The 25,615-nt window shown below is 37.9% G+C and overlaps 1 protein-coding gene across 3 annotated transcripts in view; it reads right to left on the bottom strand.

The window, feature by feature from the left end:
• Positions 1-6,362: 6,362 nt before the first annotated feature.
• The window catches only part of LOC116169405, a 64,392-nt gene continuing 45,139 nt past the window's right edge, over positions 6,363-25,615 (bottom strand). Inside the window, exons 1-3 of one of the 3 annotated variants that reach the window (XM_031485490.1) lie at positions 17,231-17,576; positions 8,652-8,766; positions 6,363-8,602 (exon numbers count right to left, since the gene is read on the bottom strand). In XM_031485490.1, coding sequence (XP_031341350.1) covers positions 6,670-8,602; positions 8,652-8,755 — 2,037 coding nt within the window. In that variant the 5' untranslated portion in view covers positions 8,756-8,766; positions 17,231-17,576 and the 3' untranslated portion in view covers positions 6,363-6,669. Of the gene's footprint in view, positions 8,603-8,651; positions 8,767-8,851; positions 8,895-17,230; positions 17,577-25,615 lie in introns of those variants that run through there. The other 2 variants (XM_031485489.1, XM_031485491.1) reach the window with 2 other exon arrangements.

Here is a 25,615-nt window from a genome sequence, read left to right as displayed (position 1 = left end):
GGAGCCATAATATGAGAATTGCAAATATCATTCTGGAGGTTACACAACTGAAAGGCTTAACTGCGGAAGTGGGGACTCGTCTCCTATAAACTCCCATAAAGTATAAACTATGGAACCAAGAGGCAGAACTTGGTTTGGCGGCGTAATTTGAGGGCAAATATATTAAAACATGCTTCCCAAGTTTTCCTTGATTTTTTTAAATTAAAACGTAACACTTGGCAGTCGAAACTGTTTATAATATTGAGCACTAATACTATGAAGAAGGTATTATGCAAGAATAAGAAGTTTTCTCTCTGGATTGTTTTTGGCATATTACCTACACATACAGGGTGATTCCTATAGTACCTGCCACCGTTTGGGAGCGTGTAGGTGGTGCGTAGGGGAGTATTTTGATATAGGACACTTGGGGTCGGAAATCTAAAATAAGGGTGCCAGAGCCAAATTACCTTCTGGAATTTCGCGCCTGTAGGTAGGCAACCCAACCGGCCGGCGGTGCACACGGAGCGATCTCAGGCGGCGATGTGTGGCTGACACTTGATCAGAATTTTGTTTAAACCAAGATATATCTTGGTTTAAACCCACGAAATCCCGTCTGCAACGACGCGTATCAAGTGAATAAACACTATGGCACGTTTTACTAACACGGAATACGCGGACATGCACTTCATGTACGGATTGGCAAATGGTAAGGCATTTACCAACGGGCGATCGCGATCACGGGCGCTAGTGGGCTGCGAAATAGGAGGAGGTCGGTGTAAACAAACAAACTTTTCGAAATGGGTGCTTAAATGCCCCAAGTATCGATGTGCATCACGAATCTGTGTGTAAAGTTAAGCCTCCGTCAGCTTACCTGCAATTGCCCTGTCTCGCACAGTCGGAAGTGAACTTCTTGAAAGACCTGTCTGCAGGGTAACTGACGGTTTGGATACCGCTCAGCGTACGCTCGTCGTGCAGCTCGTGCGTTACTATTTGCCAATCCGTACATGAAGTGCATGTCCGCGTATTCCGTGTTAGTAAAACGTGCCATAGTGTTTATTCACTTGATACGCGTCGTTGCAGACGGGATTTCGTGGGTTTAAACAAAATTCTGATCAAGTGTCAGCCACACATCACCGCCTGAGATCGCTCCGTGTGCACCGCCGGCCGGTTGGGTTGCCTACCTACAGGCGCGAAATTCCAGAAGGTAAATTTGGCTTTGGCACCCTTATTTTAGATTTCCGACCCCAAGTGTCCTATATCAAAATACTCCCCTACGCACCACCTACACGCTCCCAAACGGTGGCAGGTACTATAGGAATCACCCTGTAGACTAGGTACTGTTAAAATCACCACCAGAGGATGATTCATGCTGCATGGCCTAGGGAAAACTGAAACAGTCGAATGGAAGTCATCACCGCGAAAGATGACATGAGCATCATTCTACGATCAATAGAGATGTGGCCTAACGTTTGAATAGAGCATCTTCATGTGTTAGAATGTAATGTGATATCATGTTAAATTAGTATGAACGAGCTTAATGTTAATGTAAATGTTAGAGTGAGTCGTTAAATCCCAGGTTAAATCCCAAAAAGACTCAAAACCTTCCCCATACTATTTTAATCTCGATTTTAATAGACAAATTGTAAAAGTCGCGACTAGTTTCGACCAACGGTCATCTTCTGGCTTAAGGAAATTACAGAATAAAACTTGTTAATAGTATATTAAGTAACAAGGGATTAAAAAGAGTTTTTGTTCCTGAAAGAATGGTTTAAAGCCGAGGGCTTTAATATTCTTGAGGGAACAAAAACTAGTTTAATCCAGTGTTACTTATACTATTTTTTCCAATACCGACCGATCTGAATCCATTTGAAAATTAACATGCTATAAAAACTATGAAAACGTAAGGTAGGCTTTTTAGGGTGTCATAATTACGCTCGCTTGTTTGTAACTGTCAACAAAAATTAAGAATTTTTTATTTTGGTAAAATCATTCCTGTAAATCCTTCTAAAAATATTGAAGACGAAAGTGACGAAGCATATGAAGGCGCTTCTTTCATCCCCTAAGATGTCACTTGCTGATAAAGGTTAGTTTGTGTAAAACATTGCCTGCTCATGCTTCCAAAGTTTGTGGTTGTAGACTGTGACAATTATGGATATTGGAGGAAGTTGCAGCTTGCAGATCAGAGGAATTGAGAATCGATGCTGGTAGTTAGAATTCTAGATACAAAAACTAAAAGTCAAGAGTTTTTACCATTGTTGAGGCGGAGAAGAACTCAGTTATTTGGCATTATATAGGAAGATCTGGATGTAGGTACCACTAAGGCTCTTTATAAATTGTGCTTTTCATATTACCTGTTCTCAAAATAAAGAAAATGAATAGGTACTTTCTGAATGTTTTACAAGAAATCTGATTAAAATTACCTATTAATGCACAAAAATTAGGGATTAAATTCAATAAAAACGCGTCGGCATTGGAATAGTACATTGATCTACCAGTTTAGAAAAGTGTTAGTTTTCTAGTGAGTGTAAATGTTTGAATTCACGAGTGAGCGCAGCTCACGAGTGGATCAAATTTGCACGAGCATAGAAATTCACTTTTCTTACGTGTAGAGCATGCTATTTTTTCGTGTAGTTTATAAAAATACCTCTAATTGTAACGTTTTGTTTTGATGTCGAAGAATAATTTATTATAATATCAAAGTATGTTGAGCATTTGTTGATATGGTAACAAAACATACGAAGTAAATAATTTGTGAATTAACGCTCATTTAAAATGAGTCAATCAAACGGGAATAATGAAGAAACTTTACAATTGGTATTAGAAGCAGAGTCAAGTTTATTACCCAAAAAGTCCAAAGTAAAGTACGAGAAATGCGTTACCTACAGTTCTGTGACTGGAGAAACATAAAAAATGTGCAAGGGGCAAATGAAGATATTCTAATTGCGTACTTTATTGGAAAGGTTTGTATTACTCGTATTTATCAAATTTATTAGCACTGATTTTTAAATATTCTTAGGCATAGAAACTTAAAGCTTCTACACTATGGTCACAATACTCGATGCTGAGATGTACTCTACAAATAAATGAAAATGTGGATATTTCTGTTTATAAAAAATTACTTGCTTACCTGAAACGTCAAAATGACGGTTATGCGGCAAAAAATCGAGAGTTCTATCGATGGATAACGTAAAGGAGTTTTTAGAAAAGTCTCCTGATGACAAGTTTCTGTTTATAAAGGTCGTGTTGGTAATTGCCCTGCACGGACTTTATCGGGCGAAAGAATTACGGTTACTAAAAGTGGATGATGTAGAAGATTGCGGAAATATTTTGGTCATAACATTACACTGTACAAAATCAAAGATAAAACGAGCCTTCACAGTTACATCGGAGGATGGATTTATATTTTATAAACGTTGTGGTGGCTTTCCACATCTTCTGGTGTAATATTTAATAACTTGTTCATTTATGATTTACAATAATAAACAAAATGAATGAAAAAAAGTGTTGCTAACTGAAATCGTGAAGAAAAGTGTTGCTAACAAGAAAAGTCTCACTTTTCTTCACGATTTTTGATTTAACTACACGAAAAAAATATTTTAGAAGTACACAATGCAAAATTGGAAAGACAGCATGGGGAAAAAACGATGACAATTAAACAATAACATTAAAAAATATCTTTGAATTGGTCACGTGATATTGGGAAAGTATTCAAATTCACGAAAAATTGATAGGTATAGGTTCGCGGTAATTATAGTATATTACCTATATACCGCGGGACTGAAGTAGTACTTTTAATCCCGAAGGTAAAGTTAGAGAACGCGTTCTTTCAAAAAATCGCTACTTAAATAGTTACCATAGGAACGTTGCGTTGGTACGACAATCCCTATGCTATGGTAACAAAAATAATTTGGAAACTGTCATTGCTATAGTGTCATAATTTTGGTGGTGGGTGACAATAGCTATTTGTGTATTAAGAGCGCAAAATGACATATTGTCGATTGAAAGAGACAGTTGACGCGCGACGAAGGAGCGCGGCAATCTCTTGAAATCGACAATCAATTTGCGCTCGAATTACACACAAGATTTTTTCTACAATCGAGCAGTTCACATATTTCCAAAAATTTACATCTTTCACACAAATCATTTTAATCTTATGCCCAAATGAAAGATGTCATTTACTCGTTGTCATTGGATACTCTGAGCAATGCATATTTGATTTATAGTAAATAATTGGGAGAGCGAGCGTTTTTTCTATTTTGTCGCTTATAAGCGACAAAGTGACATTCCTCGAAAAAGATGACGTTTGCGTTGTCAAATACGAGCGCAAATGCCTACTTTGGATATCGATTGTAGAAAAAGGAGTATTTCATTTTGATAAAAAGCAGCCAAACTAGGTAAAGAATTGATACCAGCTAAATCCAAAAAAGTATATGAGCAGCAGTACCATACGTTTAAGAAGTAGTGCCGCATACAAAATGTGGAACAACCTACTGAAATTGCCTCGTTAGTAATTTCATCCTTCCGGGATTTTCGTCCAAATTTAATCCCGGCGGGACAAAAAGTGATACTTCAGTACTTGTCATAACGGAGTGAAGTTGTCACTTTAGTCTCGAAAGTACGAAAAATAAATTCTTGAATTCAGTAAAATAAAGTGAACATAGGGTAAATTTAATTATTAAATCAGTGTTGACGATTTTATGTTTCTTATTTAATTAAAAAGAAATAACGTCTTTGACATTTTATTACAACCGCGCCATCTAGCTTACATACGGCGTATTTTTTTAATAAAAAATGCGTTTAAAATAGTTGTTTGTACAACTAGTTTTGAAAGTGATACTTTTTTTCATGAATTTGCAGTTTGATTAATGAGGGCGAAGCTCACTAATCTCGAAAAAGTGTCGCACGGGAAAGTTATAGTTTGTACAAACCAATTCGATGAGACCTAAGCGTTCACTTAGCCCCATTTGATTTTTTCGATTATCTCCAAAACCAAAAAGGCACAAACGGTGCACATAAATGCACAATTGAGGTAGAATACATAAAACAAAATTGGTTCATTTTTGGGCTAATGGGGGGCTAAGTGAACGGACCCGTTGTCGATCTTATTTCGGTTAAAGTATTTTTAGTTTACAGTTTGCTCATGAAAGGGACAAGAATTATTTCTGTGCAAGATTTATTAAGAATAAGCATATATAAAAGACTTGTAAAGGATATGAATACACTTCACACGCCAAAACGAGCAACTTTGAAACTAATTTGCGCGCCAAATGGGTACTCTTTTTCCATTGGTCAATATCTTCGGTGAACTACGAACTGCCACCGCGTACGCGGGGGGCAAAGTTTATAAATCCGCCACCAAATTCCACGTTTCCAGATTTCTCAAAATACTGGGTTTGGGGTCCGGAGGTTCATATACTTATTCAAACTAAATCCAAACATTTCGGCACTGCCAAACCGTATAATGGAAAAGCTTTCATGCACCGTTAGCACGAGGTGGTTGGACTAATTAGCGCATTTTTGCAAAAAATTTTTTTGGTAAAATGTAGCTTTTAATCTCACTTTGGCTGGCTGGCTGGCTGGCTGGCTGGCTGGTCGGCTGGCTGGCAGTAAATGCGCGCCCGTAGAAAAACGCTTGTAAGAAGACAAGGAGTGTACATGTAACTATCGGGGCCGTGTAATTAAGAACGTTAGGGATGGGGCTACAAGATTTGGAGTCGACGACATCTGGACGCCATCCCCGAGCGTATTATACTAACCTGGAGATTTTTCAGTTTTTATCTATCTTCTTCTACAGTTTTTCTCCGATTGTTTTCAAATTGGTGTCGTCGGGAAGATCTTGTCAACGCGCACAACTCCTGCGTAGCGGAATTTTGTTTTTTTCCTAGGGGCGAAATAAACCACCTTTTGCGCGGCGCGCTTCGAGGGGTAGTCGACTTTGGGCGCCCAAAAGTTTCTTACAGCGCGAATCGCGGTCTCTCTTTCTCGTGTCACTAATAGAAGGTCGAGCTATGTGAAGTACCCAAAAGTTGAATACGATTTTATGCCGGGATTTTAGCGAAATCTACCAAAATGTGAATTACGAATGAACGGGACGTCGGAACTGTGTATCGACAAAGGGAATGTGGTAACCCCCGACGAGATCTTACTGATGGTGGAGTCGAAACTTCAAACGCGAATTGCGAGTGCACGGTAAGTGAGAAAATGGTACCGACAAAGTGAACGTGGTAGCTTTCGGCAAGATCTTATTGATGGTGGAGTCAATATTGGCTAATAAAACACTGATCTGCCACACAAAAATGCGCTGAAGTCCCTTCGATCTCACACGAGGACTTTGATCATTTTTTTTTAATGTTTGTATAATACAGAAACAATTTAAAGCTGTTTAAAATCTCTTTACTTCCATGTTTATAATCACGAATGAACTCGTTATTTTTGCAATTCATAAAATAAATTAAAGTTTTGTTCATTTATAAAACGAATTAAAATACGACGAAATAAAATACATGCGTTTAGTAAACATCTCCGCAAATACGAACGTAAGACTAGAATTTATGACAAAATAAACTTAAAAAAATTACCACGTCGTAGCACCATTAGATTCGCTTAAAATTGTCCTTTACATTAATTAAATATCACTATAAAAATAGTCTTTATAAATCTTTGGTTAATTGGTCCTTTCAAACAAATGAATTATAAAGGTCCGTTCAAATCACTAGAACTGAGTTCGTTCGCGGAAAGTCTCGCTAAATCTTCTAAGTCGGGTACATTTTCCTCCTCGCCTTCGTTTAGTTCCCTGACACTACCAGGAAGATAGTCCTTCCAACTCCTGAACAAATACCTAGTAAACTTTCTAAGCTGGCGAAATTTGCAATACGTCGCGCCTTCCGCCGACTCCAACTGTTGCGTTTGTATCAAGAAGCCCTTCTCCTTAAACGTCTGCTCCAATTTCTCTCGTTGTAGAGACTTTCTCGATTTCCTTTTCTTGTGCCTCGAATTTAAATCCTGCACGCTACTTAGACTAGGAGAGGTTATTTCGGGCGCAAGGGCTACTTCAGAATTACCCTGTTTGCCGGCGAAATCGATTGGAGGCGGGAAAATCTTCTCGCCACTCGCCTGAAGAAACGCTCCCGTACTCGATCCGTGAGCGCTCTCCACCTGTTGCTGCAACGTCTCCCTGGGGAAGAACTCATAACCCCTCATACTTTTATCGCCCGTCCCGCTGTAGTAGCGAAAATTACCGCCCGAATCGACCGACAACATTTTCTTCTCTTGCAAGCTCGGTTTGGCTCCGCCGGTAAATTTAAACTTGCATATGCTCACCTCCGTAGCGGGATTTGTCTGGTTCTCCGTCGGAATTGGGGGAATGAAGATGGCCGATCGCTTCCGTTTAATCGGCGCCTTCTCGGACGAATTCGACGCTGTCCTCTTCGTTTTCGGTTCCGGGCTGTACGGTGCTGGCTCTTCGTGCTCTTGCTTCTTCGGCCGAAGCTTTGGCGCCAACTTTCTCAATTCGGCAGCCGGCTTTGCGGCTCCTTCGGGCGGCGGTCTCGGACTGTGGCTCGGCAATGTGTAATTGTTCGTAGCGGCCATTCGCTGATAGTACAGCAGCTGTTGCTGTAAGGCCATTGGATGTATGAAAACGCCGGCATTGGGCCAGTAGATGTAACCCGCCGGTGTAACTCCATTTTCTAACGCTTTGGAGTCGGCTGGGATGGTGCTCGGGTTGTAGTCGCCCAGTGGTGGGTTTATCGTGTCCGGGCTTGAAAGTGAGGATGTTTCATTGATGAATTCGACCTCATCGTCGCTGTGGGGCTCTGACTTTATTTCTGCAACGTCAGAAGTGTAAGTTTTGTTGTTCTTTCGCAATAATCTAATTTTCAGATGATTCAAATCGCGTATGCATAAGTTTAACGGTTCGTCTTGATTCTGATCGCGGGGTTTAGTTGGCTTTCCTATTAGTGACTCTGAGAGGGACTCGGTCCTGCGCGTTTCCTGTGTCAGTCTTTTTTCTAGCAAACTGCTTATTATCTTATTTTGTACACTATTTTTACTAGTATTTGAGGCTGCAGTCTCCTTTTGATGCGCGGAACTTTGCTTTTTCTTATGATGTTCGGGTTCGCTCGGCTCCTTCGACGAATCAGGCGCACCCGAAAGAATTGTACCGTAATTTTTATAGATTAGGTGGCAAATGTCGGCCTTCTTCGGTTTTCTACCTCGTCTTGGTTTTGAGTTGTCTAGGGTCATTTCGCCCATATACGGTAAATCCTCGTACTTTAAAACTTTGTTCGCTTTGGGCACGGGGGCATTTACTTTGTTATTTGCAGGTTCCGATGGTGAACGCCCGAGGACTGCGTTGTGTTCCAACCCCATTTTCTTCTGAATTTCATTTTGCATATGAGTTATCCTTTGCAACCAACTACGGATTGATTCGTTAGAATGTTGTTCTTGTACATTTTGAAATGGGTCTTGTTCGAGATTGGCCTCTGCGACATCAGGAAGCATATCCTTGTAAGTGGGGTCCTCCTCAATGATGTCCGAGCATGGCGGCGACTCTGGGATGATCTTTTCGATGTACGATTCCAATTTTATTCTGTCTAGAGAGAAATCCGTGTCGCATGAAAATCTGAAAGTCGGCATTTTATGGCCATATTGTGATCGCTTGCTTTACTTACTGAGGCTCAAGTTTGGGTGAACCGGTCACGTTGATTGTCATTTCTAACGTTGGAGAATGCGCCTTAGATATACCGCTACTGTCATCTAATTCCTCTGATTGCATTTTAGTCTTTTCTGAAATAAATAAGAAAATGTTACTCATGATTTGTTCCCATTTCGACGTATCATAAATTGTTTATGAAACGTCGATTGCACTCACGCTCGATATCACACGCATAACTTGGCATCTACTCAAAATTGTAGTAAATAGTTTCAAGTGTCGTCTGCCAGCATCACAATTATACTTCTTTACATAAAACAAATATTTTTATTGCGGGTGTTCTAAATTAGCCACTATTTTAAAGCTTTTAGGTTTTCGTACCGTAGTTTGCCAGAATGTAGGTATTATTGTGACTCAACAGTGTCGAAAATAATTCAAGGAGCTCAACTAACGTTACCAATTTCCAACATCGCGCGCTGTTTTCTACCTATAGAAAAATCCAAACCGTTACGCTTTATAAATATTAGCGATGTTTTAGACCCAATGTGTGACTCAATGTAAACAGGTACAGATACTAGTCTAGCGTTTTTATTAATAAACAACCTTCTAAACCGCAATGAGTCACAGGGATGGCAGTAAAGTACCAAAACAAATATTTTTTGCATTTCATTCTCTGCGAAAGGGTAGGTCTGAACCTTAGCGAAGGAAAGAGTAGAAGTGATAATAATGATCCTAAAATGAAGTCCAAATTAGTTTGTTGTTTCACCGAAAACTAACCTATAATAACCTCTGAAACGATATTCCTTCTTGCGTTTTTTGGCACTACACTTCGAGACTTAAGGATCGCATAAATACGAAAATGCAAAAAAGTAAACAAACTTTGGCTCCGAAAATATGGCCGCCACAGGCTTCAACGCGCAGCATTGCCCTTGATAGGATATTATCAGTCCCCTCTTTCTTTCATAGTCTAAGGTCTGGACTTCAATGTAAGTGTTCTAAAGGTTAGGAAATACGAGCACGATAGATTTAAGATTTCTCATCTATTTTCAGGAGAATTGCACCACTGCGCTATTAGGCAACGAAGTACTGCGAATTGTCGATCCACACATTTCTGGATTTAGACGCTCTACGATCATTAAAATAGCTGAGGTAATACAGCATAATCCAACTCCATCTCATTGTCTGCCTGAATACCTAAATGGAATTGTAAAACAAAACTATGAAATGGTATCAGTAAGGACGTAGGTAACTGCGACGGTAAATGCAGTTTTCCCGGTTAATATTGAACTAATAAATGGTTACATTAAACACTAAACCATTGAGTATATATAAATAGAATATGTCACAAGCTATACATAACAGGAGGAAAATACCATCAAAGTAAAACTAAACAAGTATAAATTGTGCACAACTCTTGTGCAAATAAAGCGCATTTTTTTTACCGAAATAGCTTTGGTTTTGACGTCACCAATGGATATATTTCTTGCAGACGTCTGAATCGCCCTTTGTGAGTACCCTCTTCCGACAATCCGTTCTTGAGGCATAAGGGAATATACCCGATCACGATAAGAGGTCGAGGAGGAGGGCTATGGTTGGTAGAAATTAATTCCTTTCGTTGAGATCTTTCATTAGAGTACCATGAAGGATGAAACTAGTTCCACTCCCCCCCCTTCCCCCTCCACCCCGTATTTTGATAAGAGGACAAAAAGAAGGGCATGCAAAAAATTCCAGGACTCTAGGACCATTCCCCTAAAAGTAGTGCGAAACGGCAGAAGTGAGTCCGACGGACGGACGGGCAAAACGCAAACAATAGCAGATTTTTTTAAATTGTTAAAAATAAAAAATGCGCTAAAAATAATGTATTTTTCTCGATATTTTTATAGAAGCTGAAACCCGAATTCCTTAAATTTCAATTTCTTAATTTCCTGCATGTTTTTATTTAAACTTTAAAAGGATAATTGATAAGTTCTTTGCTTTTTTATTAAAATGCATTTATATAAAACTTTTATTTTGTTCGATATAAATTAACGTTAGAATTTAGATTCATACTAATCCTAAACGAATGTCTACATTACAAAAATCCTTTACAAATAGTTTATCATTATACTCCGTTGAATTAATTACATTATTGTTTATCACAGTAACTACAGTCATTTAAATTGTTGCTAGTATTGCAGAAAATGTGGTTACGTCCTTGGCAGTAAGAATTCTGAATTACATGGTCTAATGAAATGTCTTGATTTAACGTTCTTAACTTACAAAACCCGGAGCTGTATGAGAGCACTGAAATAAAGATGAGCATTTTCCTTTGAAAAGCCGTTGCCAACAGACCTGCGTCAGATGGCGCCATTAACAGCGTTTTTCAGAAACGCATATTTGACATCAACAGAGGTAGGTCAACGACAGAAAGTATTTCCGGTGGAAGAAGAAAGCAGAACCCAAAAAATTACAATACGCCATTAATATTTGGAAACCTTACACCTTCCTGAATTCGGTGAGGCGGTCCAAGCGTTTGAGCTCTTACCAATCCAACCTCATAGAAAGCCGCATTTACTTACTATCACCACATTTTGATAACACCATCATCCTTAAAGAACAGACCACAAGTCACAAAAAAGATTTTTTTAGTTCGAAAACTGTAGATATCGTGTTGATTTAAAATCGAGTATTAGGTATAGGTATTGGAAACTAATGGCACAGACAACATATAGTACATGTTGTCGATGCCAATTGTAATAACCCGCTAAGGCTAGGATTTTAACGACGTTAAAATGGCAAACTTTACTAAAGAAACTGAATAAGACGGCAAAATTATTTTAGGAAACCATTAGTTAGGTAAGATAAGGCAATAATGTCATTATTGATTCATTTCGACCCACTGCAGGCCTGTCGTAGAAAGCAGTGTGTAAGTTACTGACTCACTGACCGCATCTCAAAAGTAAACAGGTAAAAATATTGCATTTTGTTCTAGAAATCTATAGACTGCATTAAAAATAAAACTTCAACAAATCGTAAAATATCAACAACAAAAAATAGCGCTAATCCTCAAAAATACAAAAAATTTAAAGTAAAGCACACAAAAACCAAAAAATGCTGGAAATATCATACAAATGAGCAAAAAATACCATATCCCTCAAAAATGGCAAAAAAAAAAAATGCACCAACAAGTTACTGACATTTGATACAATTTATCCCAAAACACGTTTATACATAACAGAGCAATGTCTCAGACTTTCAGAAAAAAAAGATATAAAATCATCAAAATCCTAGCCCTACAACTTTTTGAAAAATGGAACAACCTTGATCAATTCCCATAATAATACGAGGTTTGTCCAGAAAGTAGCAGACGTTTTGAAATAAAAAATTTTAAACTTGTAAAGTAAATTTATTATTGTATACATTTGGAGGCTACACTCTTGGGCTATTTATCAACACAAGCGCAAGCGCCATTCAAATTGAGACATTGATGCCGAACTTCAAGTCGGCGATAACCAGTGGTTGAATGGCGCTTGTGTTGATAAATAGTCCAAAAGTCAAGTGTAGCCTCCAAATGAATACAATAATAGATTTTCTTAACAAGTTTAAAATTGTTTATTTCAAAACGTCTGCTACTTTCTGTACAACCCTCATAGACAGCTCCTCGTGGAACACGAACACCTTTACCGTACTTCAAGCAAAGAGGTACTCTTTGCTTCAAGTACCTATCACCAACTACAATTTCGTCCACACGTGTACAAACACATTCGTCTTCTTCATTGTTGAAAATTGCATCATCGGCAACCGTATAGATGAATTTCTAAAGGTTTCTAAACAGTAATGTTTTTACCCGTAGGGTAGGTAAGTCAGGTGCTGTGATGGAACAAACTATATGCTTCACAACAATTTTCTGAAATAGGCAACATTTCCCTTGCATGAAAACAGAACGGAGATGTGAAGAATTAATATTCTAATTCTGACTAATAATCTAAATTAAAAGATATGAAGAATCGCATACGATTTTCAGTAGAGGAATTTTTTGACACTCGCATTCGGAAACACTACTTTCAATCCGGCTCATATTCAATACCACTGATAGTTGAACTCGTAGAAATCGATTCGCGAAGGTTTGACGTCGCTGCCTCTTTTCATTCTCGAGCTTGACGAGGAACAGACCGACAGACAGACGAACGAGCGGACAAAACCATTACAATGCAGGAACTGTTAAGCTTATATTTACTTCTTTTTTAAGTGCGAACATTTTGCCAAGCGGGGATGATATACTCAATAAAAGCTAAAGGCAGAACGAATTTTCCCAGGAAGTAATTTCCAAAACCTCTGTTTTTTAACCCCATCCTCCCATGACCGTCACCACATCGCCTCGGCCATATAACAGAAAATGTAGTGCCGACAACACTCACGCGGAGTTTATATTTATCACCAATCCATGCCCATCGCACTGCCCACAGCCTTCACTGACTTCAGAAAGTCCCGAAGGAATATCTATCTATTACTATTAAAGAGTCTGCTATTCTTTTCCTTTTTCCTGCATCTAGTCTTAGATACCTTAGATATCGGATTTCTTTGTTATCCTACTAATACAGTATTCAACAAATCGAAATACAAAACTAAAGAAATCGTGGACCAAAGTTCAATCGTAGACAGCTACATAGGTCGTATAGGTACCTAATAAAAGAGTCAGAAGAGGAAGCTTCCCCTTTCAGCCTTTTATGCTCTATAATAAACTTTTAAGTCATGGAGAAGGGGTAGAGATGAAAAACTCAATTAGAAATTTTCTACATATTGCCCCAGTTTATTGAAGTGACTAGTCTTTATCGCTTGGTATGCACTATATGTTTTAGAAGGGGGTAAAATCATCTCATGCGTAACGCCACGGTATATTGAGTATGCTTCTATACTCTGTGGTCGTCACGCGTAACGTAACGGAAGGCGAGCCCGGCGTGCTCGTGATGGTTCACAATTATTTAAAGTGCATTTGTCCATTTTAAAGGAAATATACGAGTAGAATTAAAATTTAAGATTATTGTTAATTGTACGTATTAGTTTGACGCTTTATGACCAATGTTTAAATAGGATGATACGTAGCACAACTGCAAAGCTGCCACGTTTCGCTTATGATGACGCGGGTTCGAACCCACCGGAGGGCGCGCTTTTTTTTTCTTTTACAGATCGCGACAAAAAGAAGGAAGTGAGGTATTGTAAGAGAGAAAGAAGCAGTCACTTCTGTGGACACTTACTAGCAATAGCACTTAACCTAAGGTTAAGATATATCTAACAATTGCTCGCTCCTATACCAAAAAATCTTTCTTTATATCTTATCAATTTCGTTGGGAAAATGCCCATAGGCATCTTTTGATGTTCAAGGGTAAATTTAATGCATGGTTATTGGTTAATGATCACGCGCCATTTGTCCACAAGAAGTTAAAATCCTCATTTATTACCGATTTGATTGGAAAAATTACCACACGCATTCGTTGCCCAAGAAGTGAACTTTTTGGCACATTATTTATACCCACGCGTATTTTGAGGAAGAGGTATCAAAATTACTGTTTATTGATTTCGTTGGGAACACGTGAAGACGATTTTGCCCAAGAAGTTGTGTCATGAATTTTCAATTACCACGTGCATTTTTCACCAAAATCGTTACTGATTTCACTCAAAAAACGTGTACTTACACTAGCTTGATGCCCATGAAGTACCTTTTATGGGTCTATTTTTTGAATGAAAAAGTTGATGTCAAGTTTTGAAGATAACACTTATTTAATTATATAGAAGACAGAATCATTTGATTGAAGTTATTTTTGAGTGTGCCGAGAGTCATAAAACATTATGTGTACTTCTAATACAATCTACAAGGGATGTTCAAAAAGATACTGAGACAGACGCCATAAGACGCAATGTACTTTATGTAGAAGTTATGGTGTCTGGGTCCTTTTTAAAGTACTCTCCTCTCCGACACACTCTGGTTTTTAATGCTCTTTTGTAAGAAAGAACAACGATCGAGTGTCATGATTCCTCTACATTTCGGAATTCTTCCATCAGATAGCTGACGTTTAAGATTTCGGTGTAGTAGCTTACCGTGTAGCCTTGGGTAGTCGCGGTCAGGGGGTACCTGAGCATCAGGGAAAAGGAACACTGTCTCGCATTCTAAAATTCGCCAAACCAATTTGCAAACAAGAAACTGTCTTTAATCGGTTTGTACCAATATGACAACGCCCAGTGCATCTGCATTTTCCTGAAACCAACTGGGCACACGCAATTCAAACTGTATACGTATTTTTTGAACTGACCTCGTACACGCATACGCGCAATATTCATTTAAAAGTGCCATTTTTTGGATATACGTTAATTGCCTTCTCCGAAAGTACTGATTTACTTCATTCGCTTTTACAACGAAAACTTTTTTTCAAAAAATTGATAATAAAGATCATCATTTATGTGTATTCCTGGGTGTTGGTGTCAATGAACAATATCGACAAATGTAGAATCTAAAAGGGATAATGTCGAAAGTGCCTTTCGAAATAAGATATGCAGAAGAAGTTAAGGAATCTTAATATAAGATTTAAGTTATCGTTAAGTGCGAAGTAGTAAAAGTTTGTAGAAAGTTTTTAAAACGATCTGTTTGTATTCAGAAAAAGTTCGTCCGAATGTTGGTAAACAAAGCAGTTGTCTGCTTAGTGCAACCTTTCATTAAGAGTTGAAAGTTTCTACCGTCCGAGCAGCCACCAAAAATTTCTCTTTTTATCTTATTTATCAAGAAGTTTCCTGAACCTGTCAGTGAGTATTTTTGTATCATTGGTACGTGCTCCTCAATAGCGCAAACCTTTTACAACCTGATTATTTGGATTGGTAGAGAAAAAAACTGTAATTAATTTAAAATGTTTTATTTTTAATTATCGACCGCCTGCGTGCGGAGTATTATGTGCAAAAAAGATAAGCTTCATGTGTATCGGGATAAATTTTGGGCATTGTCAATCAATTAATTGTGAGTTTTCCATGTCACATTTTTATTTCTTTTCGTGAAAAAGATTTATTTCAGAGGTTAATCCAAAGTTTATTCACAAATTCCTTGGAGGCCACTGAGTCTCTCAAATTGAGAAGTGTTAAGTCAGTAATAAGATTGTTCTTTATAAAAGATGGCGGATCTGTATCAGGAGAGATTTTTAATTTGTAAGTTTCAATTTTGATTTGGTTTGAGATAGTTAGAGATGTTTTGTGTATGGCCCAGTGACCACACGGCATTGCACACAGTAATATGTAAGAAAAAACTGTTCGCGTGACAATGCCGAAAAAATATGCCGTAGTTCTACAGATCCCTGAAACTTTTTGCATCGAATTATTGTCAGTAGGGACGATACAATGATTCAGCATTAGGATCCAAATACTAACAGTGGAAGCATTGCAATAAATTCCGTGCGTAGCTTCAGTTTTCTAGGGCAAAGGTCCGTTACACTTCTTATCAAGGTGGTACTGTCAAGAGAGCGAATTGGGTAAAAAAATACGCGGAAAACTTGCCAAAAGTGTATTCTACTTGCAAGATAACTACCCTGTCCACAAACCCTTGATTCCAGTGCATACAAACTGTTAAGTTAGATTTGAATTGGTTGACCAGCTTTGAAAATAGTAGCCTGACGAAGCTGAATCAAGAGAATATAGGATCTCTACTAACGGGCAATTAAAAATGGGTTGCTGTCGAGTCGCGTTTGGAAGTTCAAGTTAAACACGATTTTCCATGTAAACAAAAATATCAAAGGCGACTCGACAGCAACTCATTTTTGATTGCATAGTACATACTACAGTCTACACGATCAAAAAACAGTTGCTGTCGAGTCACCTTTGGAATTTTTGTTTTTGTTTCAATAAATTAAATTTTGTTTTAAAATATTGTGGCATTTTATATGGTCATATACATATCAATATCACCTCATAATATCATTCGTTTATTTCATATTGGACGTTTATTGCGTTTTATGATCAAAAGTCTTTAAATGATGTTTGATGTAGTTGTAGATGATGTGCCGACCAAAGAAATGTTTCATATCCAAAATATTCACGAAACATTCTCCAAAAAACAAGTTTAACAAATGCTTCATTTGAGATCACCCTCGAGATCACCATTATATCATTCATATATATAATCATTATTTGGTAGGGAAACCAACCAATGCCATGAATAATAGTAGGTACCAAAGTGATTTTTGTAATGTCCAAGATTCAAGAAGCCAACTTTGTTATAAGCACCAAACAAACTTTTTGGGCAAAAGATTTGCCATTGCAAATAAGGATTAAGTACTTATAGAGCTGGTGACGTAATCCAAAGCTTTTCGTTAAGAGAAAATCTTAAAAATAGCTCTATAGTTATACAATTACATATAAAGTATTATTAGTCAATGACTTTTCCCCAATGATGGTGCATTGATTGGCATTAACCTGTCGACGAGCTTTACAATTTGAACTTTGGTACCTTTGAATCAGTTCATGCTGGTGCATTTGCCAAGAGCGATGAAGAAACTGGCTCAACAAATTTATTAATTTTTTTAATGAATGGAACAAGCACACATTTCAGTTAGTCTACTTAATCCACAAAAACTCGTTACTTACTTTCGCATAAGGATAAAAAGTTATCACAGAATGTATTGTAATATTTACACTAAGTACCTATACGATTCTCGGTTACATGTTACAGAATCACAGTCATTTTTGTAAACAAAAGCGTAAGTTCTGTTTATTTCTGGTCGAACGAATCATAATCTCGTCTAGACGATTAGGTCGCTGTTGAAAATTGCCACCATTATTAACTCGGGATTTTTATTAAATTAATTTCACTTAAAAGTCTACATATTTGAGAGGTGCGCCGGGACGCGAGATGACGCTAACTAGCACGTTTTCCGTAGAAGGCGAGCGCCGTCAAAAATAACCGTCTCGACGCCCTCTCTCCTGTAACTAAAAAGTATATTCTGCATTTGGACGTTCGTGTAACTCGAGATTGAACCATATTTGGAACTACAGACATCGTAAGCTATTATTAACCCGTTCTTATGTTCTCTAGTCTTTGCTAGACTTCGGGAAGTGCGGCGTGTATTTTTATTTTGACTCGGCGCGTAAAGCGTACACTTCACGACCATTGCGCTATCAAATTATTGCGTTTTCCAAAGTTACCGTAAACGGAGCAACTTCCCACCTCGGACGTTACCTTCTGCCGTTCTACAAATGAATGCATGCAATGCAAATTTACAATTTGTTGGCATTCGCCAGTTCGATGTTTGTTTTTGTATAAATTTATTAGTGCAATCACCTTCTTAATTTATATTCCTCCTTTCGAATTTACATTCTCGAATGATTTAAGTCATTAGGCCTAGGATGTAACAACAATGGATGGAGTTCGATAGCTGTTTTACATGCACGCATAATGGGATAGTAATTTTAGTGTTAACAATGAGACGACGCAAAAACCATGCACTTACCAGGAATACGAGGGGATTTTTACCTCTTAAATTACCCAATAAATTATAAATTCTAACAAGATTTATTTAAATTTATTTCCAACTCGCCATTAAATTTATTTCCTTTCGAAATTATTAAGTGATAAAAGTGGATGTCAATGAGGTCCTATAAATAACTGTTTTAAGTGCCTCTAATGTGGTGATCAACTTTCAGTTTGTATTTAACCTTAAAAAGCCAGGAATTTTTAAACAAGTTAATTCTGAATAAATAAATAATACTTAAGTATCCCCATAGTAAATCGAAACAGATAATCATATATTCCAATGATAACTCGCCTACAAAATGCACCTAATCTGATGAAATTCAAATTGACATGTTCCAGAAACGCCGATGGAAGTGCTATTTCGAATACTTCCCCTCTGCTTATATATCCTGGTGCTTAGTAATGCCCAAAATATTTTCAAACAATAACTAATTTAAACCAAAGAGTGCATTATTATTACTCCTTAACCACACCTGGCCCTAATTAATATCTAGCGACATACTTTTTTGGCATCAGAATCATTGGAAAGGAAAATATTGTGTTTATAATAGGCAAAATAAAATTAATCCGAATGGAGAAGAATCAAATGGGGTGAGTTTTGGAGTGTGGAAAATATTTTATCACGACTTCCAGGGAAACTGAACCTCCAATCAACAAGATACGAAAAACGATGCGATTTTCAGTAGGGGAATTTTTTGCCACTCGGCTCGTAAAAGGAAACCAGATTTTTTGTTAGACGAGGAACAGACGGACGGACAAAACCATTACGTGAGGCGAGTTTTTGTTCTTCGAAAAATTCCCATGAAAAAGTTAAATGTGAATGTAATAATAAGATCTACCACTTTTGTATGTTTTTTTACCTAACCTTACATTTTCCGTTTTAATTATGTATACAGGGTGATTCCTATAGTACCTGCCACCGTTTGGGAGCGTATAGGGGGTGCCTAGGGGAGTACTTTGATATAGGACACTTGGGGTCGGAAATCCAAAATAAGGGCGCCAGAACCAAATTTATCTTCTCGAATTTCACGCCTGTATGTAGGCAACCCAACCGACCGACGTTTCGCGCGGAGCGATGCAGAGCGAGTTAGCGCGAGGAAGCGACATGGGAGGGAAGGAGGGAAAACGACAGTCAAAAGCAATAACGTTTACAAGTGTTCAACGTGGCCACCGTTGTTCTCAATGCACTTCCTACATCTAGCCAACTATTATTATACTATTGCCATAGTGTTTATTCACTTGATACGCGTCGTTGCAGACGGGATTTCGTGGGTTTAAACAAAATTCTGATCAAGTGTCAGCCACACATCGCCGCCTGAGATCGCTCCGTGTGCACCGCCGGCCGGTTGGGTTGCCTACCTACAGGCGCGAAATTCCAGAAGGTAAATTTGGCTCTGGCACCCTTATTTTAGATTTCCGACCCCAAGTGTCCTATATCAAAATACTCCCCTACGCACCACCTACACGCTCCCAAACGGTGGCAGGTACTATAGGAATCACCCTGTATGTTTTCCAAGGGATTTAGTTGCAAACTTACCTATTTGTGTCCCAAGCAAAATACTTATTTTGACATTACATTTTAAATAAGTGACAATAGCTTAAACCGAAAATACCCATGTTATCAAAAAAATCAAATTTGTTGTTGAAATGTCTACTTTCAGTAGGTGCATACAAAAATCATTTTTTTTTTAATTTTTTTTTATTTATTGTCCCTCTTGTTGTAGGCCCTCAACAGGCTTACGCCCAATTACAGAGTGACCCGCATAATGCTTTTTAGAGGTGCCCCCGCAGAAGGTCTTAAGTTGTTCTATACTACTCCGGTATTTACCTTACGAATTAGGACTGCAAGAAAACCTAATTCGGAGTAGCCGGAAGAATGCTCGAAACTGATCTAAGGAAAATCCCATCTCTGCCACAGATGAAAAATTCACCTCAAACCAGGTTCGAACACCCGACCTCCGGATTTATACCCCAACGTTCTACCACTGAGCTATAATGCCGGTTCATCATTGCTCTGCAATCATTGGCCAGAAAATGCACCCCGAAATAGAAAATTTTGTGCGTATTTTCCTCCGACAAAGCCTTTTCGAGATATCCGCTCGTAAAGTTTTGACATCACCAATCAGGGTCGGCTTTAGGCGTAAGCGCGGTGTAACCCGCCGCTTACGGCGCAGACAGGAAGGGGCTCATGAATCACTCAAGTTTAATGACTGACGGTCCACGATCGTAAAAATCCGTACACGGGAAGCATTATCCCTTCGGAAAACTTTGCTTTTCAAAAAATGTTAGATGTTGATTAATTTCATACAGATATTTCAGGGGGTGATAGTACTCCTAAAAAACCGCGTGGTGATTTTTTAGTTTTTTTATATCTTCTTCTGCAGTTGTAGAAAGATGAGGAATGTACTTGTACCTACCGGGCCGCATAATTAACAATTCTTTACGGGCGGGGCTACATGATGTGGGGTCGGCGACATCCGGGCGCCATCCACGAGCGTGGTTTACTAACGTGGTGATTTTTTTAGTTTTTTATCTTCTTCTGCAGGAAGATCCACGTTAGTAAACCACGCTCGGGGATGGCGCCCGGATGTCGCCGACTTCATATCATGTAGCCTCATCCCTAAAGAATTGTTAACTATGCCTTCGAGGTATAGGCTACATACGTACAAAACATTCCAGAACTCTAGGACCATTCCTCTAAAAGTAGTTCAAAACCGCAGAAGTGGGTCCGGACGGACGGAGTGACCCGCAGACGAACAGGTGGAAGGACAAAACGCAACCAATTTTAAATTTAAAAAAATTCGCTAAAAATGGATTACAAACGATCTAGTCAATTTGTAAATGCAAAAGAGAAATGAGACCTTGAATAAATTAAAAATTTTGTTAGTTGGTTATGAGACCAACAACCAAGCAATACAGAAATGACGACGCGACGAGTCATGGCCAACTAACAAAAATTCTTAAAATTGTACGTACTATTTTTGCTACAGAAAAAATTACGAAAAGTGAAAATTTTTAGACTAAGCTACTTTATATACAAGGTTAGCCATATTTTTTGTGTGCAGATACAGATATAAAAATAAGGGGTTTCCATTCAAAAACCTAACGATATTCTCTACTCAATTTCTAATCTCAATATTTCAAATGGAACGATATAATTTTTATATGATATCTACCTATTATAGTAGTATAGAACAACTTAAGACCTTCTGCAGGGGCACCTCTAAAAAAGCAATATGCGGGTCACTCTGTAATTGGGCGTAAGCCTGTTGAGGGCCTAGAATAAGAGGGACAATAAATAAATAAATAAAAAAAATAAATCAAATAAGGTGAAATAGTGAATATATCAGTGAAAACGGCATGTTTTCTAAGCGAGAATACGCACGCTCACAAATTGAAATTGCAAATGTTTGAGCCAGAGAAATGATAGGAGTTAAATAAGAAAAATAAAGTTTCAAAGAAATATTACCATACATAAGAAAGTTGGCTATGTTTACTTTTACTAGAAGCATCTGTGGTTAAAATGACAAAGAAATATCTCCATAAATAAGAAAGTTAGCATTGCACAGTCACTGCGCATGCCCACATAATTTTTACTATGTGCGAAATGTTTGCCTTTGCTAGAAGCATCTGTGGTTACAATTTCAAAGAAATATCTCCATAAATAAGAAATTTGGCATTGCGCAGTATGCCCACACATCACTGGGCATGGCCACACATAATTTTTATTATGTGCGAAATGTTTACCTTTACTAGAAGTGTCTGTGGCTAAAATTTCAAAGAAATATCTCCATAAATATGAAAGTTGGCATTGCCCAGTCTGCGCAAAGTATGGAGTTAAATGAAATTAATCGAAATGGGCAAATATAGACCATAACAGCTATCAATTAGCGAAAACCCAAGGTCTCTAGGTGACCCAGGGGCCGAGATCTCGATGGAATGGACGGACGGACGGACGGACAGACAGAAACACGAGCACATAAGCTTTACCTCAACTTCGATGTGTTACGCTAAAAATTCCTCTTTAAAGGGACAATCACTTTATGTTAAAACAATGGAGGTGCTATTAAACACATTAGCGATGACGTCATAGATCTGTCAAAATGTTTAAGCCATTTTCACAAAATAGCAATTTTTATATACTTACTAATAGACGTGTTTTTACATTTTTCTAAAAACACAACAGAAAAAAAAGGTTGACATTTTTTGGGTTACTTTTGAGACGGACTTGAGCATGGTTTTAGGGGTATAAAAGCAAAGAGAGAAGTGTAATCTTTAAGGTGGAATAGTTTCAAAACTGATACATAATACCGGGTGTCCGCCGGGAAGGTATACTACTTTGTTTCGCCGCCATTTTGGTAAACATTACTCTTGACAGTTCATATTTGGCAGTCGTGCAGTAGAGAAATTTATTATGGAAAATTGCAATGGAGTTACTGCGAGACCTCTTTCCACAACAAGTTATTTCAAGAAATGGTGATGTTGATTGGCCTCCAGCTCCACGGTCGCCTGATCTGACTGCTCCGGACTTCTTTTTGTGGGGATATCTGAAAAGCATAGGTTTATGCAAACAAACCAGAAACGCTTGAGCAACTTAAACAAAATATTCGTGACGAAATTAATGAAATACCGCATGAAATGTAATGAAAAATTTGCTCAAAAGGGCTCACATTTGTGAGGCTAACACAGGCGGACATTTATCTGATATTGTATTCCATAGGTACATAATTTCCGACATCAAATAAAACATTTATCAATATAAGATCCATTCTCTTTCATTTAATCAAAAATTATAAACAAACAAAGTAGTATACCTTCCCAACGGACACCCTGTAATACCCGTAGTTGTAGATTTTAAACTTTTTGTTAGCTATATACTATTTCATAACAGTTCCACTTCCCGCTGTTCAAACGGCAAAAAACTGTAACCGCAAGCGACTCGCAGGTCAAAGTTATATTTGTTCTTATTAACGATCGTAGAAAGCTCGAGAAACATTGATATTAATGTTTTTCACTTACTATAACAGGAACAGATCAAAAAAACCGCACATAAAAATTGTGCACATGAATAAGACCCTCCCACCCCCCAAGAATGAATTCGAATGTTTCTTACAGTGACTCAAATCCTTTAATTGATCAAATCCACTGATGTGATACCACAAATGTAGATAGGTACACTCTTACATCTGTGCTGATAACGATCTGGTACACTGATCTGTAGAAATATCCGAATTCCCCGTTTTGAATCATATCCAGGTATTGCAACCTGTTTAGTCAGTTTAGAAGAATGTTCCATAAACAAAATTACCTCCTTGGAAACCCCAGTCACATCCAGTACCTTGTAATTGAAAAACGTAAACTTAAAATTAAGCGCAAACACGGAAGTATTATTATCCATAAAAAGTGCCGTGTAACTATAATGTATTACTCTTTACAGACCGAATTACTCAAAACACCAATTAATTAAGAGACCTAATAATTTACTAACTATTTTATACATTTGGCAACAGTACAAACAGAATGTTGATATGTCTTTTGATATATGTCAGTGATTCAAATATAAAGCTAGTCTGTTCTCAGGCTTCCTCAATAAACTCATCATTGATCCTTTGATCGACAATGATTGCAGTGTTTGTAAAATGCATGTTGACACGTGGTGTGTGAAATTGTGAGCTCACTATTTGAACAGAACGCCCAATGACCTACCAAACGCATCTCTCGTAGGAGAAAAATTACAAAAACGGGACGATGTATACCTACATAAGCCAAACAACATTCATAAGCAAAACAGCAAAAGGAACGCGACTAATATTTTCTGAATAATATTTGCACACTTTCTTAAAAGAGCACGATTAGCATTAAAATTACAACCATCGTCCATTTTAACATAGATAGACAAATATTTCGCCCACAAAATCTGTCCCAAAACACTTAAAATGGAAAAGCAGGTGAACAACTTCAGTCAGAAAAATGCGATTAACATGAGGATTTAACAGACGACGTGTGGGTTTATACGAAGAAAATAGAAAATGCTTCGCCTAAACGGGAATTCGAAACGGTTCAATATGCACTTCCCAAAAAAATTGTGAGATTGAAGGGAGATTAAATGCATTGTAGCGCATTAACGGCTATGGCCACAATAAAGTTACAGACTGCGTGAGCGTTATTTTATGGTCCGAAATTTTGGATACCCGAAACGTATCCAAATATGAGCGGACAGGAGTTTATATTTATAATCTACTATTATTTTAATAGCCTCCAGTTGTAAATCAAAAGAGTCCGTATAAAAAACAAAGGTGTAATTAAGTCTTCAAACTGAAAAGTACTGTAGTTCCGTAGATAATGGCTATAAATATAAGTCCCGATTTGTTCGTAGATCCCATATTTTAGGCCCGCGAAACATCTTTACAATTTTAAAAATACTCCTTCTTACACACCTACTCGTGTATCAGTAGTGACTTAGTGAAGCACAATAAACAACAATTTATAGTCTCGATCCTGACAAATCAAGCGGCGAAAACAGATTTCTTTATTTTATTGTCGAATTTATAAATGATACAAGAATGTTTTTGTATTATGCAAAGTACGTGAACTATATTCACGTCAAGTTATGTTTATTTTATAAATGTTAAATTGACATTTTGATAGGTTTAAATAATGAGTAGGCTAAGCCTCTCTGTAACAGTAGGAGTAGATAACGGGATTACTTTAACGGCAAGGGTAGATAAAGCGCTATAAATTATAGTGTATTCTATGGTGTCTGTGATACTTATTAAAGATGGGACGCTGAGCACGAAACAAAATGAAGTTCAGAACTAAAAACAATATTGGTTCCATGAACGACGCGAGAAGACGAGGAAGCTGGTTGTATCTAGATTAAATTCAGAAATGTTCAAATGGTTTATGTGGATTCTGCTATGAAATACAGTTTTGGATTATACACAACGATAAAGGAAAACGGTTTTTGAGTTTATCGCAAAGGGAGAGTAAGTCCACTGCTTTGTTATTGCAGATAGGCGTTATTGAGAAGCGCGAAGACCAAGTCGGTCTGGAGTCGGCACATTTCGTGATAGCGATAACGCAAAATAAATAGAGAAAGAGATGTAATGGAAACCCATTGACGGATTTTAGTGGATTCGAAATTTACTTATTTTGAGATTTTATTAATATTTCGCAGTACCAGTTCTTCTGACCCGTATAGTCAGCGACAACCTAGCGCTGGAGTTTAGAATGGTAAGGGTGTTTGTTGATTGGCGGCATTTTGACTTCTATTTTTTACCGCTGATGATTTGTTTCTCAATCGGGACGATTTTAGACGATACTAGTACTTCCGGCGAACTTCGTAATGCCTTTGGAAAATCCCGTTTTTTCCAGTTCCCCGTTCCCGTTTTTCCCCGTTCCCGTGGGAAGTTCGGGGGCTCTCTTTCGGAGTACATCTTAACGGCTTCAAAGAAACCTACGTTCTAAATGTCAAGTCTGTTTTCTACTGTAAAACGTAA

The sequence above is a fragment of the Photinus pyralis genome, unplaced genomic scaffold (genome assembly GCF_008802855.1).
Source record: "Photinus pyralis isolate 1611_PpyrPB1 unplaced genomic scaffold, Ppyr1.3 Ppyr1.4_LG4, whole genome shotgun sequence".
In the NCBI taxonomy this organism is placed as follows: domain Eukaryota; kingdom Metazoa; phylum Arthropoda; class Insecta; order Coleoptera; family Lampyridae; genus Photinus; species Photinus pyralis.
The sequence above is the reverse complement of the archived record's forward strand: the minus strand, read 5'-3'. Positions and strand labels throughout refer to the sequence as shown.